The sequence below is a fragment of the Lissotriton vulgaris genome, chromosome 8, assembly GCF_964263255.1.
Source record: "Lissotriton vulgaris chromosome 8, aLisVul1.2, whole genome shotgun sequence".
In the NCBI taxonomy this organism is placed as follows: domain Eukaryota; kingdom Metazoa; phylum Chordata; class Amphibia; order Caudata; family Salamandridae; genus Lissotriton; species Lissotriton vulgaris.
In genome coordinates, this window is record NC_141696.1 from 130242263 (window position 1) to 130263659 (window position 21397).

At 48.0% G+C, this 21397-nt stretch overlaps 1 protein-coding gene across 1 annotated transcript in view; it reads right to left on the minus strand.

Annotated features, from left to right (window-relative positions):
• Positions 1-21397, minus strand: part of LOC147693602 (X-ray radiation resistance-associated protein 1-like) — a 312782-nt gene that overhangs the window by 224058 nt on the left and 67327 nt on the right. Inside the window, exons 6-7 of the mRNA XM_086933820.1 lie at positions 10527-10624; positions 3507-3640 (exon numbers count right to left, since the gene is read on the minus strand). Coding sequence (XP_086789946.1) covers positions 3507-3640; positions 10527-10624 — 232 coding nt within the window. The remainder of the gene's footprint in view (positions 1-3506; positions 3641-10526; positions 10625-21397) is intronic.

The window sequence follows — 21397 nt, forward strand, 5'->3', positions numbered from 1 at the left end:
AAAATAGTGAACGATGTAGCCCCGACACTGAATATCGAGACATTGGACTGTAGTTTATTAGGTCTGGGGCCGAAAGGCAAGAAGGGTAACTCTGCTACCAAATTTGCAAACCTAGAATTGATATTAGCTAAAAGAAATATCACTATGAGATGGAAGGTGGTGAGACCGCCCTCGACCTTAGATTTGTACAACGAAATGGTCTGATGGGGCAGGGTGGAGGGAGCTGAGCTTCAACGGGAAGAACAAAGGGGACTGCGCAAGATACCCATCTCGCTAGAATGGCATGCAATGTTGGAAGAATTTACAAGCATAGATTTGCAGATATAGGAAGAGAATATAACAGTGGATGGTTTGGCTGAGGTCCCAATGATGAGGGTGATATGATATGGGAGGGTATAAGCTCTATGGACTGCTCATGTGTTGTGTCGCCTGCTATTGTAAATAACTGCCTATTATTATGTTGTACTGTAGACCACTAAGTAAGTACACAATGTCAGATTGAGACCAGGGTGGGATGCGGGGGGAAGTTAGTCAATCTTATAGTTCTTGATTTTGTCATTAGATGTATCTTATGATGTATAAGTCGAATACTGTGGATTATAAGAACTGTAATGTTACAAAAACCAATAAAATTGTGTTTAAAAAAAAGTGTGCGATCTCTTTACCTGGCTGTTATCAGCCTTTCTAAATCAGTAAACTGCAGCAGACAAGAAGGCAGACCTAGAAATATCCTAACATTGAACAACCAAAACTGCACTCCGACTGTTCATGGCTACCATCCACCAAACAGCAGTACTCAGGGACTATTAATCAGCAGCCTTTGCTAACAAAGTCTCAAAGTCTTCATGGAATATCTAAATGTATCCCTGCCTCCATTCTCCTTACTTCAGTGTCTGGATCTTCACCCTCCAGCCACAGGAATGCAGACAATACACTTCCAGTGTCTGACAAAGCTGCCTGACCTAGAAACACTTCAACCTTTGACAACTCAAACCGCAGTCCCATCCTTCACCGCTACAATCCATCCAGTCTCCTCACTACAGTATCTGGAGCTCCACCCTCCGGACACAGGAATGCACTGTCTGGGAAAGCTGTCCTTATCCTCCACCTGGTGCCACGCTACGCTGGGGCATCTGAAAGGGATTCCAATGGTTTCAACACTCAGGCTCACACAGACGCACAAATACAAGGCCTGATTCAGAAAGGTAAACTTAGAACAAAAGTCTAAGTTTAGACCTGAAGTCTAAGATTAGACCAAAAGTCTAACTTTACTTCTAGTTAACACCTTAATCGCAGTGTTTTTTCCGCAGCGGTGCGGGCGTTCTAAAGAGTGGGCGGGGCTCCGTTGGCCAACGCCCGACGGGAGCACGGAAGGGGTTAAGTTAGATTTTTGGTCTAAACTTAGACTACAGGTCTAAACTCAGACGTTTATTCTAAGATTACCTTTGTGAATCGGGCCCATAGAGTCCTACTGCTAGACATGTATCACAGACTCACTGCACATGGACTTGACATACACATGAGGTCAGCACGTGGTTCAAGAGTACACTTCGTAGCAGAAGTTTACTTAAGAGGGGTCAGTACGCCAGATTCTCACTGACAAAGATAAAAAAGGTCTGGTCACACTATAAATCACACAACACGGCACACTGCCACCATTGCTTTATGTGCCACACCTATGTCAGGGATAGTCGTCCTCTGCACACTATGAGAGCATACCTAGAGTGCCCCTTCAAGTCATATGACAGGTTCTGGACCTCACATTGGCTCTGCTCACAGGCTAATGTGAAACTAGGGCTATAATAGAAGTCAGGATACCACATTCACATGTAATTAGGCACTCAGGGTAGGCAAACAGGGTAGGCAAACATGCTTATATACCATGCAGAGAACAATCCTATCCCACTGAGAACACCCATTGACATGCACTCAAAACAACTGAGACACTGAAACAGCTTCTAAAGATCCCTAGTGTATCATAAGAAAACAAATAATCCCTAACAAAACATAAATAGATAAGACATCATAGTCACAAACCAACGCTTAAAACCTAGTGAAATTCCCGTTAAAAGTAGCTGCGCCATAACAAATCATGAACATGCAGATTCCCTGCTCTTCTATAATATATCTACACTATCCATGTTACTGTCTCCTATATTCAGGTTTGATTCTCAAAAGAAGCACGTTCAGATCTAATGTACATATGTATCCAGCTGCTATCATGTAGTGTATTGCTCCAGCATAAGCTCCAGTGATTGGCAAAACTATAAATACTTCTTTGTAGGGATGACTTGAGTTTGAACCATGTAATTGTGACTCTTCTGGTCAAAAAGCAGAGCTCTTCACTAGATAAGCAAACAAACTGCGAGCCAATATACAATTTGCCAATTGTTTCTAAAACTGATGAGAGGTGTTTTAAGGGGCGGTGCTTCCTGGCAGTGCTAATTTTACCAGATGTACAGGTGGCCTTCAACATGATGGAGCACCAGCCCCTATTAGAAAGAATGGATCAGGCCCGAGACTTGGGAGCAACACAAAGTCCAGTTTAGCCTTCTCTCTGGTACACTTTCACGTTTGTTCTATGTAGGATTTGATCTCTTGGTCCAGGGTCCTATACTGTTGTTATCCACAAGGCACAGAAATCGCTCTTTTTCAATGGCTCATGCTTCCCCTCTAGGTGTACAATCGGGAGCATCAGAGGTACCCCAATGATACCCAGCTAGCGATGCGGCTTGAGAATCGGTGTGTGGTGGTTAGGACCCATTGCTCATGCGTTATCCTTGGCTAGCATCATTGGGGTAGAAAGGAAGGTTCTTCAGCTAGTGATGCTCAATGCTTCCTCAATCCCCTTTAAGTGAAGTGTTATGTTGAGCACTCTCTAATAAATACCCCAGTGTTCACAATCTTCTGTGTTTATTTTGATCACAACCTATTGTGAAAACACTAAACTTATCAAAAGCGGTACTTTTGTTAGATGGCCACACAGATCAACAATTTTGTCACAATGGGCCATCTCCAGCTTTATGTCACTAACGAACATATCCTTAGGTAGACACACACAAACATGCACGCAGAACATAGTCACAACTATTTTTGAGCAACATAAAAGAGATTAAACCTCCAGATCTTTGAAGAGACTTCACAAAGAACTGACTTGAATGTGTTTTGTTAGGATTATTGAGAGGAATGGACAAAGGATCATAGAGAGTAGGCTATTCCAAGTCAGGGGTTCCTTTCTGAAATTAGTTGCTCAAAGCCCTCCAGTGAATTGGTGATCACCATGAATGCAATAGTTTACTGAAGACATGTCTGTTTATCAAAGCGCCGGGGTGTAGTGCACCCAGAAAGGATCCAGGCAGGCATTACGACACACCTGAAATCAGCTCACGGTGTGCACCTTACAAAAATAAGAAATTGTAAAAGATCTTTTTTTGCCAGCAGAATTTTTCAGGGCTGGTTTGGAGAATCTTAAGGACTGCGCACACATGGATATATGGTCTACTTACAGCTCTGAGACGGCCATGTCCGGAGGAAGGTGAGTGAGACCATTTCCTGTCAAGTGCAGGACTCTCAGACGAGGGAGAGTTCCAAGCGCTAGCACATCATCAGCTAAGAGGTTATTGTAGGAAAGGTCCAGAATCTAAAATACATAAAAACAAAGAATCCATCACATTAGGTATATTCTACAACGGATGTGGAATGAATGCACTTTTGCAACATCAATCCCCCCCATTTCTCACCTGGAATTACAGATACCAATGGCACAGTAATTCCAGGGTTACAGTGTTACTACAGTAAAGCAAGATTTGATTTTAGGAACAGACAATAACTTTGGGATTTGCACATTTATTCCCTCATATTTATCTTCCCACACACATTTTGTCTCAATTTCCTAGTGGAATATCTGTGCAGCAAAAGCCCAAAACCACGTTGTAGGAGAGTAAAGTCTGCTTCCTATGGTCACCCCCACTTTTTGCTCTGATATACTGGTTTCTCGACTTTAGTGTGGCTGTGGGCCTGCTAATCAGACCCACAGCCCAGCTGTTCTGTCTCTAAATTCATACCATGTACTTTTGGTACATACCTAATTGGGTATTGGGTCACCTTTGTGAGCCCTTGTATAGTGTACCATAGGTACCCAGGGCATAGGTGCATCCAAGGCCTACCAGGGGCTGCAGCATGTATTATGCCACCCCTGTCTGGCCATCCACATTGACACAACTGGCTGATCACTCAGCTGGGGCAAGGTCGTGTAATCAACCCTTGCTTAGGTATAGTATCCCTATACCTACTATTACATATAGACACATATATACCTATAAGTCACTCCTATAACAGGCCTTGAGAATCCTGAAGGCAGAGTGCTTGGTGCTCTAGCATGAGCTGAGCCTGTCTGTAGCTTTCGGAACCATGTCCTTATAGCTGTTCTATGATATAGCCATACCATATACTCTTAAGTGCATTATAATCCTCGTGGTTAATGCTAACTTTGGTTTGGCTTTATCAAAACATGTCGTGTAAGGTGTCATAGGCCTTGAAATACTACCCCCTAGCCAGTTCTGGTGACAGGGGTAGCATTCCACCCTTCTAGAGGGAGAAAACATGTAGTTGTAGCTTTACCCAGTTAAGGTTAAACAGAGCCTCAGCATCACAAAATGGATGCTGCTGCCACAGACACAAGTCTGACATCCTGCAGCTGGGAGCCCTTCCAGCGAGGGAGGCCTGGACAATAGAGTTCCTGCCTTGGGAGGTGATAGCACCTCCCCAGACAGTCTATAGGGTATTGGGGCAGGGTGGGTTGAATGAAATGAGATCTGCCTGGGGCACACAAGGTGCTCCATGCATAGCCCGGTTCAAACCAGTTGCTGGGGCACTCCAGCCCCAGTTCTGCGCGAAACTGGACAAAGGGAAAGGGCTGTAACCACCCCCTTCCCAGGTTCCACCCACCACCCACAGGAGGGACCTAGCAGGTAATCCAGCCGCTTAGATTAGTATAAAGCTAGGAGCTGAGTCTAGAGACTTTAGATTATCCTGAACTGAAACTCTGAAACGAAACTCTGGACCTTCAACATTCTACTGTAACTAGAAGACTGAAGAATCTCACTTGTGGTCAAGGAGTGACCACACTGTGCAAACAGGCACCATCAGTGACTTGCCGGTTTGCTTTGTCGACGCTCCCGCCGGAGCCCGAAGACTTAGCGACGCAGCCTCTGGACTTCCAGACTTCTCTGACTCCGACCCACATCCACAGCAAATCTGAGACCCGTGGCGGACACGAGAGACGTGGGATCGGACTACCTGCAGTACCTGCTTTTTGCTAACTGTGCAGCTTCTGAGGCGTCCTTGAAGTTGTGCATTGGGACTTGAGAAGCCCTAACCCTGTGCACCGAAGCTCAGCCCTCCACACTCCACGTGTGCCGCGTGGGGCCTGCTCTTGCATTTCTCCTCGACGAGTCTTCGCGGTTGCTAGCCCGCTGGCTAGTGGCCCTCCTGAAGACATCTTTATGAAACAACACCGCTTGCCTAGTTGCTCCAGGGTTGCTCCGGGGTTGCTCCTGCTTTCCTGTAAAGGGGAAGCTCCCCAGACCTTGCTGGTCTGAACAGAAGCCGATCTACCCTTCCTGCGTGGGTTGCCTTTGCCAAGGCTTGTTGACCCCAATCCGGAAGCCGACACCGTCAACAGTGAGATCCTTCAACGGACAGTCCATATCCAGCTCCTGGTCATCATCGACGCCTCCTGGTCCACGTGGCTGCAGAGACAAGCTTCACTTCTTCACCTGTTTGCAGCTCAACATCGCCTGGTTCCTTCCTGGTCACTGGCTAGTGACCCAGACTCTGTCCCCTCTGCTTTCAGGTTCTTCACTGCTTCGATCCACCCTTGGATACAACTGGACATCTTCCTCCTGGTCGCCTGCAGCATCTTTGTGCAGTTCTCCATAGGATTCGACGACGAAACCAGACACGAAAGAACACCTATGCACCCGGCTTCCCTGGGTGAGGTAACTCGAGTACTCCGGTGCTCCCGTGGGTAAGAACTATCCAAGTGTTCTACTTTAGAATCAAACAGTTTTTATTCAGCAGACACACATCAGTAAACACAGCTAGACTACCTACATCCATAGGCCGGCAGAGCGTGGGAAGACAACGTTGAAACACAGCCATAAGGTCTACAACCCAGAGGGCGACCCGGCGAGGATGGACTGTCAGCCAAGTGGTGCAACCAGTTCGGACGCCGATGCTGCTTTTTATAAAGAAAGAAAAATAAACACCAATAAAGAAACAAAGACCTACCCACCCCCACCAACTCCACCCTCCCCTGGGCCCCCCTCTCTCCCACCCACCCTCCCACTCCGCATCAGCCTTACCCGCACCTCCAACTGCCACCCTCACTCCCCGGAACCTTGCCACTCTCAAAGAGCAACTCCCAGGCCCTCACAAGCTCGCCCTTGTCGGTTCCAACGGAATAAGCTGTAAAACCTGTAGAAATTTAGGGCATGTTACCTCCCGCAGGTCCCGTGACAGCACGTGTATAAATGGTGCCCAGAGCTCCGCATATGTTTCCCCTATAACATCCACACAAAGGGAGAGTCTCTCCATGCCCAACAGCAACCAAAGTCGCCTGATCCAGTCCCTCGGGTCGGGGCGGCGGGTGAACGCCACTGCGCAAGGATGACTAAGCGCGCTGCCAAAAGAGCCAGGGCTATCTGCCTACCCCGCGGGGAGCGCAGGGGGAACGCCTTAGGATGAGGTAGACCTAGTAGCACATGCTCCGGGGCTCTGGGAAAGGTAATACCAAAAGCATTGTCTATGTCACCCAGAACCTCCTGCCAGTAGCGCACTAGCTTGGGGCAGTGCCAAAGCAGATGTGTCAAGGTACCTGTCGCACCACAGCCCCTCCAACAAAGACTCGAACATTTAGGGTCCCACCCGTGGATCCTAGCCGGCGTGTGATACCAGTATGACACTATTTTGTAAGCAGCTTCAGCCCCAGCAACATTAGCGGCAGTGTGATGTGCGCAATAGTGCACCCTGTCCCATTCCTTGCGTGTCAGAGGGCGGGCCAACTCCGTCTCCCACCGAACCTGCGCCTCGGTGCGCTGTGTGTGTGGACGCTTCATGATTAAGGCATAGAGTTCAGAGATAAGTCTGCGGTCATCCTTCTTAAAGACTACCCAGCGCTCTAAGGTTGTCATGGGACGCGACATGTCTGCAATGTTAGTGGAAAGCGTAACCCAGTGCGCGACTTGTGAGTAAGGGAAGGCATCCGACTCGCGCAACTCAAAGTATTCTCGGCGGAGGGTGGAAAACGGGATCAGCCCCTCAGGTTGAAATCTGCCCTTGACTTCCACTACCTGAGACAGCACCTTACAGCGCGCTTTCGCGCTGATCAGTATCGCTACTCCCTGTTTCTTCGCATTGCAAGAGGACCACAACTGAGTAGGAAAGCGCCTGTCCCTCATCCTTTTAGTGTCCTTGGCAAGGAGATGCGTCTCCTGCAATAGGCAGACGTCGCTTTCCGCCGCTTCCAACAGCGACAGAATCGCTGCACGCTTAACGGGGCTGTTAAGGCCTCGGACAATTAAACTAACAATTTTCAGCTCCCTCCCCATTGCAAGGGTGAGACAAGGACAGCGCTTCTGAGGCCAGACACATCGCCCCCCTGCAACGTTTGCGCAGCATCAACATGGAGGTATACAACGGCTGATGCGGAGTAACCCCCCCTCCCAAACCCCTCCCAACCCAACTTCCCACTCCCCTACCCTACCGGAACCCCCCAGAAACAGAACCCCCAACAGTCTGACAGTGCCCTCCCATGTAGAAGACAACAGGAGGGAACGAAAGTTCGTCACAAAAGTCCAAAGGGCTGAGGGCATGGACTTAACCCCACCAGCCACCCAGATCCTGATACAGAACAGTATACTCGGGGAACGTGGCAGTACATTACCCATCAGAGTCCATCGGCCAGGTCCCTCCAGTACCAGCAGTCATCTTGCAGAGGTGAATTATTCAGGTACAGATATCAGGACCCTTCAGGCGTCTCCGGCGCCTTTGCTACAGATGCGACAGCCGCATCCCTCTCCTGCAAACTGATAGACAAATCTGGACCTGAGGGCTTCGTTGGCTTACCCACAGTTTGCCATTCTGTGGAGCGACGGCGTCGCCTCGACGGGAAGGACGAGGGCTCCGCCTGGGGATCAGCACCATCCAGTCCCAGCAGCTCACAGGCCACCTCCAAGGATCGTACCTGGACCAACTTGCCCTTCCATCGAAAGACCAGCCTGAAGGGGTGCCCCAAGGAATGGGGGACCCCCTGCTCCCGCAGGAAGGCAGTGACCGGTCGAAAGCCTCTTCGCTTGGCCAGGGTGGAGGCCGCCAAATCCTGGTAGAGCACCGGGCGATGGTCACGAAACACGAGGGGGGTGTGCTCACGCGCCTTCTTCAGGATCTTTTCTTTGAGCTGGAAATCGTGGACGCACACTAGGATATCCGGGGGAGGTGCATTAGCTCCACGTGGAAGGCCGGCCCTATGCGCTCTGTCCAGCTGAATCTCACGGAGGTCGTCGTCTTGCAAGATGTGACGGAAGAGGCCATCGACATATTCCCGCAGGTCTGTCCCCTCACCTTTCCACAGGACTGCTCGGAGACGGATGTTATTGCGCCGAGATCTGTTCTCTAAGTCCTCCGTGTGCGCCTGCAGGTTGAGATTCTGCTCCGTGAGGCGCAGGACATCTTGTTGAAGCCGGTGTATGTCCCCGGCTGTCTCCAGATCGTGGTCCTCTAGGGTCGCGACTCTGTCACCAATGGCGTCGGCGTCCCTCCTCACCTCCCTTAGATCCGAGGCTAGCTGTGTCCGCAGCTCCTGAATGTCCTTCTTTATGGCCGCGAAGAGCTCCCTCATGAAAGCTTTGGTGGCCGGGGTTTCGTTGTCGTCCGGAGCCGAGGGCTTATCAGCCACCGGCGTTGCTCGCAGCGGCGAGCTGCTCGGAACTCCGTCCTTTGGGGCCTTCTCCTTCTTCGTCCTGTTGGACGCCATGATGCCGCAGCCCCTCTCGCACACTAGGGTCAAGGCACACCTGCCGTCGCTATCGCCCAACCGGCTGCACTCGTGGGCTATGTCGCGCGGGCCCCTGCAGCTCCCACACCTCGGGGCCCCGTCAGGGTACGGCGCACAATGTCTGGTATGGCCTCACAAGCAACTCTCGGGGGTACAGTCCACCAGCGTCGCCTCGCTGCCTCCCCGAGAAGGCTGTAGAGAAATTGCCGACGGAGGGACCGAGAAAGACGTCTCACTCCGCCGCCATCTTGGCCACGCCCCCAAGTGTTCTACTTTAACTGGGTTTTCCTGTAGTCCACCCGGAAGTGTCCGAAATCAACTACTTTGTTAACTTTAAGTTCCTGCTGAAAGTCTATGAGAACCCGCGTGTGTGTTTAGACACAGCACACGCATCCTGTAGGACTCCTGCTTCCTAACCTTTGGTTACTCAGTGTAGTCCCAGCAATTCCCTAGGCCCCAGGCCTATTCACTTATCCTGAAGTGGTTCTTATACCACTTACTTAGTATATGGTTCGTGAGGCCCCTAGGGCAGAATGGTATTTGTGCAACTTATAGTATGCTTATTGAGTCACTTGTGCTGTATCTCGAACTCTGACCTCATAAAGAGCGCAGAGGGGTTGTGTTAGTAATAAATACATATATATTTGATATATACCTTGTGTGTTGTCCTATCATTTGGAATTCAAGGGGTTATTATTGGTAAAACAATTGGCTTCACATGCTCTCTGAAGTATTAGCCTAAGGCTGCTTTGTCCATGCTACCACTAGGATAGCTGGTCTATAAGGTTGACTTTACAACCATCACCATAAGGGTTGTTTGGACTGATACAGGGTGCCCACTAGCATAGTGGACATCACATATCAGGAGAACTTCTCACACGTATTCCCATAAAAAAAGGTGTAATTCTGATTCTTGCAGAAACTCAAGTTTCCACAGAATCGGAATACCAAAATCACTCATTCTGAGGGGCTTAAGTTGAAGGACAGCCAATATTCCTGATACGACTCACAGCTATTACCACATTTTGCCTGGTCACACAAACCGCATTCAAGAGAGTAGATTGTATTTTGATGTGTCCAGAACTAGTAAAAGGACATCACTGCATTTCACAGAATAGTATTCTATTGAGTATAGATGGTGGGAGTGAGCACGGGCTGATGCTATATGTGCACACCTCTTACATTTGGATGTTCACAGTAGAATAACAAGATGGTGAGAATGGAAGCCAAGCAAGGCAGCAGAACAAATGGGGAAGTGAGTGCTTACCCTTGTGTCATCAGAACAGTGGTTAATCTCCCTGGATACCCACCTTTGTACTGTCACTGCAGTGAGTAACCACATTTCGATCCGGTTGTTCACGATAAAGGTTTCCTTTGGAAGCCATGTACAACACTGCATTTATCAACAGAAAAGAAAATTCAATAACAAGAAAAACAAAACTTGCTGCAGGGAAGGATATCTGGCACTCACTTCAAGGTGGGGAAAGTCTCCAGCACCAACTTTGAGATTCTGGATCCGATTCATAGAAAGCTCCAGTTCTCGGAGTGCAGAAAACTTACAGAAGTGACCTGTGCAGAGAGGAAGGACAGAGAGATCAAGCAGTCACTGCCTGCTTAAAAGCATCAGACACCGCTTAGAGGCGATACAGCCTTTACGAGATTTTCCCCATGCTGTGCCTTAACCACACAATGTTTTACTATGAATGTTTTTACCACATATATGCCTTTGCAACGCATGCCTTCACCACACTTTTAAGGTAAGTTGGGGGTCTTCCCCCACAAATATTTGTTTAATATATGTAAATAATGCATCGTAATGACATGAGTTGTAAAAGCATAGGTGTCCTAAAATAATGTGGGGTAAACAATGCACTGTAAAGGCATGCAAAGTATTTCCCTGCATTGTTACGTAAAACAACCCACTTAGATCTATGCAGGCTTAATCCTACGACATTCCGTTTTGTACTCTCCTTCCACTACCTACATATGACACAGCATTTTGAATGTGTGCTTCCATATATCAGAACTTGTACATCGCAGACCTAGCGAAGAAACATTGAGGGTGGGGTTCAGTTCCAGATGATGGGGAAGAGGGTTCTCTGAATATTACATCTAAAGGGGAAAGAGGAGCTGAGAGGTCCCTTATCAGTGTGAACACCATGAACACATTATAAATTTATTATTTATTATTTATGTAGTTTATACAGCGCACAGCTACCCCCGAAGGGGTGTCCCGGCGCTAGAACCAGAACCTCAAGGGGGAAGGGGGGGAAAAGGAAGTCAGCAAGAAGGGATCACAGTCCGGAGAATAGCCAGGTTTTTAGTCTAGCACGAGGGATGGATTCGGACGGGCAGAACCTGAGGTCGGTTGGAAGGCAGTTCCACAGTTTAGCAGTGATTACGCTGAACCCTCTGCCGCCCATTCTGGCGCGTCGAAAGCGAGGGGAGGTCATGAGGCGTAAGTTGTTGGATCTCAGTGATCTAACGGAGTGAGATATTGACACTCGCTTTTGAAGGTAGATAGGACCAAGGCCGTTGATGGCTCGGAAGGCGAGGGTGAGGATCTTAAACTGGATGCGGCTTGCAATGGGGAGCCAGTGGAGCTCCTTGCGATAGGCGGCAACTGACTGACGGTAGGGGATGTTTCCGATCAGTCTAGCCGCCGCGTTCTGAACGATCTGGAGCCGATCGATCAGATATTGAGGAGCGCCGGCGTACAGGCTGTTAGCGTAGTCCAAGTGAGAGGTGATGAGGGCCTGAGTGACCGTTTGGCGGGCGTCCAGGGGGAGGTAGGGAAGGATCTTCTTAATCATGCGCAGCTTCATAAAGCAGGCAGAGGCGACCTTATTGACTTGTGCTTTGCATGAAAGTGAGTCGTCGAACTGGCAACCTAGGTTGCGTACAGAGTGGACTGGGATGGGTGTGGGGTCAAGTACTGTGGGCCACCATAGGGAAGGGGGAATAGGGTTTTTCTGGTTGAAGAACAAAACCTCTGTTTTATCAGAGTTAAGTCTTAGGTGATTATTAGTCATCCATACATTGATGTTGTCTAGACATTGGCGGAAGTTGGCAAACATGGAGTCAGAGTGGTCTGTGAAGGAGAATATCAACTGAGTGTCATCAGCGTACGAGACCACTCTGACTCCACAAGACTCCACCACGGCGGCCAAGGGAGCAAGATAGACATTAAAAAACAAAGGGCTGAGGGCAGAGCCCTGCGGAACACCACACAGCAGGGGTCTACCCTCTGATTTAAATGGTCTAAGTATCACCCTCTGACTTCTGCCAGTGAGGAAGGATTCAATCCAGGTAAGAGCGATGCCGCCGATTCCGACCTGCTTGAAACGGTTTAGGAGTATTTTGTGGGAGACCGTATCAAAAGCGGCAGATAGGTCGAGGACGACCAACATGGCCTCCTCGCCCCTATCTACACACTCACGAATAGTCTCAGCCACTTCCAAAAGAGCCGTCTCAGTGCTGAAACCCGCTCTAAATCCGGACTGAGAGTCGTGCAATAGGGAGTTGTCCTCCAAATACTCTGTAAGTTGCAGTTGCACTACTTTTTCCAGGATTTTAGCGGGTTTGGGGAGGAGAGAAATGGGACGGTAGTTAGTGAATTTAGTAGGGTCGGCATTGGGCTTTTTCAAGATGGGGACCACCAGTGCTTCCTTCCACACAGTTGGAAAGATGCCATGTTGGAGGGAGGCATTCCAGATGGAGAGAAAGGAGCTGGCCAATGAGGGGGCCAGATCACCCATGATTTTGGCAGGGATAGGGTCGGAGGGGGCACCAGATCTACATTGGGTGAATAGCCTGAGTGCAGTCTCAAGAGTCAGTTTGTTATAGGACAGCAGGGATGCGGCTTCCGGAGTCCTTATATCGGGGAACGGTGGGGATACCCCAATAGGGAATGAGGCACGTAATTTATTTATTTTTCAAAGAAAAAGTCCGAGAGTCCATCGCATAGTGCCTGACTGGAGGAGTTCTGCGTGGCCCTAGCGGGGGGGTTAATGAAGTCTTTGACAATATTGAAAAGAGTTCTTGAGGAGTTTTTGGCGTTGGCAATTTGTAATGAGAAGTAGTCTCTCATTGTTGTTTTTTTTTGTTTAAGGAAATTTTTTAACGCGGTTTTGTAAATAACTTTGGCTTCAGGGTCGTAATTCTGTCGCCATCTGCGTTCGAGTGTTTTGCATCTGCTTTTTTACTCACGGAGGGTGGTAGAGAACCAAGGGGCAGAAGGGCGAGATCTGGCGGAGGAGATGGATTTGAGGGGGGCGATGGATTCGATGGCCTGGAACAGTGCAGCATTAAGTCTGGAGACATTTCTATCGATGTCGCTGGAATGAGGTTCAGGTTGAAAGTGGAATGCTGGGTCAAAGGTGGCAGCGGTGACTTTAAGCCTTTTTCTCCTCGGCTCTTTCCTGGGGGCCGCAAGGGCGGGTTTCAGGTTTAGCGCAAGGTTGAAAGGAATAAGAAAATGGTCAGACCAGGTGAGAGGGAGAGAAGGGAAAACTGTGATGTTAGAGAAGTTGGCAAAGATAAGATCAAGGGTATGTCCAGCTGTATGTGTGGGGCCTTTGACTAATTGTAATAGGTTTAGACTCTGCATAGTTTCTAACAAATTGTTCGCTTTCGAGCAGAGAGGGTTATCCACATGGAGGTTGAAGTCTCCTAGCGCAAAAAAGTATTGGTGTTTGAGGGAGAGATCAGCCAGCTGGTGGGTAAGCGCAGTTAGTGAGAGAGTGGAGGTGGTAGGAGGGTTGTAAACTAGTGTACCAGCCAATATAACTGCCGCGGAATCCGAGACAGTAAAGTACATAGCTTCAATCATTCCTATGTTTGTCAATTTAGTAGTAGACAAATTAAGATGGGATTTGAGGATGATGGCTAGACCGCCTCCTGATTTACCCCCTGCACGATTGATGCCCTTTAAGGTGTAGCCTGGCGGGGTGGCAAGGTGGATATCAGGGGTGGAGGAATCTGTGAGCCACGACTCGGTAAGGAATAGGATGTCCCATGCGTCGGAGATAATTGACATCCAAATCTCGTTGGTATGGCGGGGCAAAGACCTGCAGTTAACTAAGCCAGCTTTCAGCGTTAGGGGGAGGGACTGGTGGATAGGCAGGGTAGGGCAGGGAGAAGAGCGCAGCTCCAAGACAGGAGCGTGAAATTACATCGAGGGCAGTGGAAAGAGGCATCTGCCAAGTGATCAGGACTACAACGAGTAGTAGCCGGGCAGGTAGTGGGTTTTAGGAAGAGAAGTTGGGATTTGGTCCAGCACGTGCGGACAGAGGTAGCTGGACGGGCAGGGGGACTGGCCCTAGGCACGGGCCAGGCGCGGACGGGCGCAGACGGGCTTGCCTTAGGCGCGCCTTCGGCACGCAAACGGCGCGCCCGCTGCGCCCGTCCGCTGCGCGTACGGAAGTGACACATACTTTTATGCAGATGAGGGGCGTGGCCTCCAAGGGGGCGTGGCCTAGTCGCACGCCGGCAATGGCGCCGTGTTTGTTAGGAGAGACCCGCTGTCAGCGCAGGGCAGCTGAGCGGTGGATTTACAGGGGCGAGTCCTGTGCAGCCAGGTAGGGAATGTTTTTAAAAACAGAAGATATTAAAAGTTACACACAATATCAAAAGTTACACCAAAGGTTAAAAGCAAAGGTCTCTATCTCCCGGCTTTTCGCCTCAGGAGGTTCAGGGTTCTGGCAGGCAGCGCTAGCGAATCAGCTTATGTACCTGCTCGGAAGGGGGCGTGGCCTCCAAGGGGGCGTGGCCTAGTCGCACGCCGGCAATGGCGCCGTGTTTGTTAGGAGAGACCCGCTGTCAGCGCAGGGCAGCTGAGTGGTGGATTTACAGGGGCGAGTCCTGTGCAGCCAGGTAGGGAATGTTTTTAAAAACAGAAGATATTAAAAGTTACACACAATATCAAAAGTTACACCAAAGGTTAAAAGCAAAGGTCTCTATCTCCCGGCTTTTCGCCTCAGGAGGTTCAGGGTTCTGGCAGGCAGCGCTAGCGAATCAGCTTATGTACCTGCTCAGAAGGGGGCGTGGCCTCCAAGGGGGCGTGGCCTAGTCGCACGCCGGCAATGGCGCCGTGTTTGTTAGGAGAGACCCGCTGTCAGCGCAGGGCAGCTGAGCGGTGGATTTGCAGGGGCGAGTCCTGTGCAGCTAGGTAGGGAATGTTTTTAAAAACAGAAGATATTAAAAGTTACACACAATATCAAAAGTTACACCAAAGGTTAAAAGCAAAGGTCTCTATCTCCCGGCTTTTCGCCTCAGGAGGTTCAGGGTTCTAAATGCAAGCAGTACTTAAAATTGTAAATAAATAAGGGTCTTAAATGTGCACTTTCAGTGCTCACGTTGTGTAATAAGGCTCTTAGGCCCAGAAGCGTCAAGGTAAAATCCGCTCGCAAAGGGGCAGATTCTTAGAATCTGCCCCTTTGCGACCGGTATTTTTAGGTTTCGCCTACTATTTATTTTTTTTTAAATTTTTTTTTATTGCGGAATTAGAAACCAGTACACATAATAGATTAACCAGCACACTCATGGTGTCCCAATGCATGGATAAAGTAAGCAGAATATCGTACACAGCCATTTAGCCCACAACCCGGAGGCCGGGCAGCGCATCAATCCGTACTTCCAGCAAGAACATCACAGTGATCATCCCAGAGGGATAACTGGTCAATGGCATCATTCTGAATCCGCATTTTACCCCCCTAAACTCCCAACCTTTCCCCTACACCAGCCAGCATTCTCTAGCGATCCTACCGAGCGACGTCACACTTGTAATCCTGGTCTCATACCCATCTACCAATGAACTCCTATCGTGTCGACCTAGTGTGTCTCCACATCGCCCTCGCCACCTGTCTGGGCCCTCTCATTACTCTTGGAAACATATCTAACCCTAGGTTCAAATGCAGTGCCTCTCTGATCATGGCCTCGGTGCCTAACACTTCCCCCAAACAACGCCCTCTCCCCACCCCCCCACTGCAACCGCTGCTGATGTGGGCCTGGTCTTGCTAACGCTACTATGGAGCTCGCTACAGATCGAGTAATGCCTTTGCTCTTCCAAGCCTCATGGAGCCCCAGGTATGCGATTTGTCTATTCTTCGTCCTCCACCATGTAGTCACGTAACGCCTGGACTATTGTCTCCCACGCCCTTGACATTTCCAAGCTCTTTTCGTTATCAATCCTGACCGCCTGTCTCATCCGGAGCACACTCTCACATTCGGACCATTTCAGCAGTTCATTCACCCATCTCCTCACCGATGGTCCCTCCTTAGACTTCCAGTGCCAAGTAATTTCTCTTTGCGCCAGTATAAGCCCCAGATCAATGAATTTGCTCGTTACTTTTGTGTTCTTTGTGTGTGGAAACCAGAGCAATAGACACGCCGCCATGTCAAAATCCACCTCCCGATCAGTCACCACATTCAGGAGTTCCCCTACCTCTAGCCAATACGACCCCAACTTTGGGCAGCCCCACAACAGGTGATCTATGTCAACCTCCGGTGCCAGGCACCTCGGGCACAGCGCTTCATTCCCCCGGAAGTACCTTTTGATCTTTTCCGGGCTCAGGTAAGCCCTATGAAGGACGTAAAAGTGTACCTGTTGAAAACGTGCATTCCTTGTCCCCTTCCATGTTCGCTTCAGAATATGACCCCACACTGTGTCTGGAATGGGCCTACCTATACTATCCTCCCATTTCGATTTCAGCCCCAGAAGCGGGTCCAACCCTTCATGTAGCATCCTGTTATGTAGGCAGGTCACCGCTTTAAATGTACCCGCGGCCATCACTACATACTGGCAGGCCATGGTCGTCTCTGCCTCAAGGAGCCTTCCTTTCCAGTGTTTCTGTATCGCCGCCACCACTGCCGCATGCAAAAGGAAGCCCCCGTCCGGTAGACCAAACTGTTCCTGCAACGTCTGAAAGGGGACCAGCCTTCCATCCACATACAGATCACCCACCATCTGCAAACCTAACTCCTCCCATTCCAACAGCGGAGACCAATCACCTCCATGTGGTAGCGCAGTCAACATTCCCAGTGGTATCTCTGGGGCATAAGGCCGGGACTTCTTCGTCCTCTTCAAACTCCTGTGCCAACACAACCTGAGCGTCTTTTCTTCTATAGTAAGGGCCCTCAACTCTAGTTTCTGTTGCATAACTATGTAAGCCAGGACGTGACGCTGTATGCCAAACCCTCTTTCGTGTTCCGGTCCTCTAAATTTCCTGGCCACGTGCTGCGTGAATATCTGAAGCTGTGCCGCCAAATAGTACAACTCAAAATCGGGGACTGCCATCCCCCCCTCGAGCTTGGGTCTAAGCAAAGTATTCAATGCTACTCTGCGTCGTCCGTGACCCCAGAGGAAGTCCGTTACCAACATCCTTAGTTCTTTAAAGATCCGCTGAGGGATCCAGATGGGCAATGTGCGGAAGTAATAGAGCAACCTCGGGAGCGCCACCATTTTCAGTAGTGCCACTCGGCCCAACACTGACAAAGGGAGGTTTCGCCTATTATCATTCGCTTGCGAATGTAATAGGCGAAAATTCAAGTGCTCCATCGTGATCACAAAAGCGGGTCACGTGACCACACAAGCACGCGCATCTCCCTAATCCGCCTGCCACACTTCTCCTCCCCTCGCTCGCATTCTCGCCCCCCCACCAGGCTCTCCCGCCCCCATTCGGCTTCCCTCCGGCCATTTGCCAGCATACACTCTCCAAGCGCATCGCGCTTTCGCACACAGGCATTAACTCCCACGAGCAGAAGGCAGCTATAGAGCGACTTCTGGCATCCATCAAAGAGGCCTGGCTACATTCTTGCTGGTGTTATCTTATCTCGAGTGGTTGCTTGTCACTGTAATTCACTTTCGAAAGTGCACACACACCGGCACAGCGTGAAGGATGTATGGTGGTATGACAGCCACTCTAATAGATGTTGTTTCAACCACAGCGCTTGCGTTCACAGAAATAGGAATTCCAGGGCTCAGTGTGGATATGAACATTACGTACATGAATGCAGCTAAAATTAGAGACTCGGTGTTAATCACTGCTCAGATTTTGAAGCAAGGAAGAAGCCTCACCTTTGCCACAGTAGATGTCACGGATAAAGCTACAGGGAAATTGATAGCACAGGGAAGACACACAAAGCACATTGGGAAGTAATGGCAAGCACATTTCTAATTTCAATTTGAAGAAAGCTTGCTTACCCTTTCACATGAACCTTGAAAGATCCACGCGTGTGGCGTTATTGTTTTTCTCCTATTATCTCGGACTGGTTTAGATCTTTTTTCACATTTTATGTTGTTTCTGTGTGAGATGCTTCCATTCTTAAAGTGAGAGTACATCAGAAATGCGCTAATTTCAACTATGTGGATGTTAACTCCTAACAATTATACACTGGTGTTACATTTGAGCGTGCAAACGTTCGTAATCACGCAAAGGTTCATAATAACGTCATAAGACAAAAAGTGCGATGTAAAATTTGACAAGACAAGCACGATGTCAATGTAAATGCGCAAAGCCATAACAATTATATACTGCTGTTAAATTTGAGCGCGATGGCACTCAAACGTTCATGTTGAAAGTCATACAATTATTTTAAAAACGACCATTGGCACAAAAGACTGAACACGTTCATTGTACACAGTTCAAAAGAAAGACAAGCACTGGCGTTGCCAATAGGTTTCGCATTTGGAAAGTTGGAGCTATTGGTTTTGTAAATGACATTTTATATTTCTATATTGTTATTGACAATGCCAATAACGATATATAAATATAAAATGTAATTTACACAACCAATAGCTCCAACCTTCCAAATGCGAAACCTATTGGCAACGCCAGTGCTTGTTGCATTTGGGATGCATCATCCCAAATGCAAAAATCGCAAATTGAGAATTCGCTAAATTGCGATTACTTTCATTTAAGGAATCTCAAATTGATTACTTGCATTTAAGGAATCTCGAATTGAGAATGTCTTCCCATTCATTCCTATGGGCCTGTAGGCCCATGGGAATGAATGGGGAGGTATTCCTTAATTGCGACTCGCAATTTGCGAGTCGCAATTAAGGAACTTTAAGAATTCGCTATTTTATGAGGGAGTTCTTCTTGAATAGCATTTTGCTATTCCTTATTAGCGATTCCTTATTTTTCGCTAATAAGGAATCGCAAAATGGATGCTTTATGCATCTGGGGGTTAGTCTTTTTATCTCACTCATGCAGGTTCCTTTTCTTCCTTGTTTTCCCCCAATGTCACTGTTTTCCTATCTTTCTTTTCCACCTTCTTTCTTGTTTTTGTTGCCTTTGTCTTGTCCTTCCTATGAGTCTAAGTCTGAGGCCACAAAAGAAGTGCTGGTGCATCAAAATGAGTGCCGGTGCAACTATCGTCCCAAATTAGGCACTTCCAGGCACATGCATCAATATTGCATTTTGCGATTCCTTAATTGCGAAAAATAAGGAATCGCAATTAAGGAATTGCAAACTGCAATGCATCAAGAAATCGCTATAAAAATAGCGATTTCTTAAAATTCCTTAATTGTGATTCTCTAATTGAGAATCGCAATTAAGGAATACCTCCCCATCCATTCCTATGGGCCTAGAGGCCCATAGGAATGAATGGAAAGACATTCTTAATTTGCAATTCTCCATTAGAAATTCGCAAAGTAAGAATGCAATTTCAAGGGTGCAGGGGTGTCCAAAGGACACCCTGTTGCACCCCTGAAATCTGCTTAGAAGTACATTTTGCACACTCACATGCCCCAAGTGCATGTGTGTGTGTAAAATGGAACTATGAAAAATGCACTTTAGTGCATTTTTCAAAGTTTTCGCAAATTACCACTACGGTCAACTTCATGGTAATTTGCTCCCCTTATTTGCGAATCCGCAAATTTTTAGAGTTTGATGTATTGCATTTAAGGAATCTCAATTTGAGATTCCTTAAATGCAATCGCAATTCAAAAAATCACAATTTTGCGATTTCTTAAATTGCAAAAAGTACAAAAATGTTACTGCATCCCAAAAATGGGAATTGCATTCGCAAACGGCCGAATTTTGCGATTCGCACCATTTGCGAATGCAATTTCCTTTGATGCATGTGCCCCTTTGTGATTGATTCATAAAGGTAACTAACACTTTAGAGTAAGTTCACTCTTTGAAGTAAGTTTACTACTTTCGGTATTCACAATTGCAAGTGTAAACTGACTACAAAAGTATAAGCTTCAGGTCTTCACCCCCTGAGAAATGCAACTGGCTTACTCTTGTGTGGGTGAGTGATGTCCTCGCTAACCCTACCTAAATCCCTCTTACTACTCCCCAATCTGCCCGTTCTTTAAGCCAGTCCCATGTCCCTCCCTCCCTTACTACTAAAACCTATACTTATGTGTGCAGAGACTCCTCAGTTCTGGTGGAGAACTACACACATAAGTATAGGAAATGTGGAGATGTAAACCTCCACACGTAGTTTGGGAATTGCAATTTGTAATACTATCAAGTGCGGGTTACGAATGAAGCCCTGCTTGCACAATTACTAACAACATAGGTTGGGATAAAAGAATTCTATGTATTTTAATATATGTGAAACTGAGACTAGTGGATCCTTGGAGAGAAATATCGCAGGCTGTAATTTACTATTACTGCAGGTGATAAATACTGGTCATTTACTGCTGAGGTAAAATTACAGCCACCGGTAATTGCATTACAAAAACAAACTGTGTTGAATATAAAAAAAATGCACTAAAGCAATAGTGTCATTCTATAGGCAGATGCAGGAAACGTCCTCAACTTAAAGCTATGAGGCACCTCTGCATCTTAGGGGAGTGGGGGCGGGGGGAGGTGTTCTCTCTTTACCCTGCTTATTTTCAAGTGCACTATTAGAACAGCGCCTGGAAAAACTGCTTTGCCGCTCGTTTACAGGAAGGCTGGGCAATATATGGTAATAATACCACCTATTGTTGCACCCACTGGAGTGGGAATAGTAATTTTAACCCCTACGCTATCCAACACTTTCCCTACTGTTGCACTCTTTGGAGTGGGAATAGTAATTTTTACCCCTACGCTATCCAACGCTTTCCCTACTGTTGCACCCACTGGAGTGGGAATAGTAAATTTTACCTCTACGCTATCCAACGTTTTCCCTATTGTTGCACCCACTGGAGTGGGAATAGTAATTTTAACCCCTACGCTATCCAACCCTTTCCCTACTGTTGCACTCACTGGAGTGGGAATAGTAATTTTAACCCCTACGCTATCCAACCCTTTCCCAGCTGTTGCACTCACTGGAGTAGGAATAGTAATTTTAACCCCTACGCTATCCAACGCTTTCCCTACTGTTGCACTCTTTGGAGTGGGAATA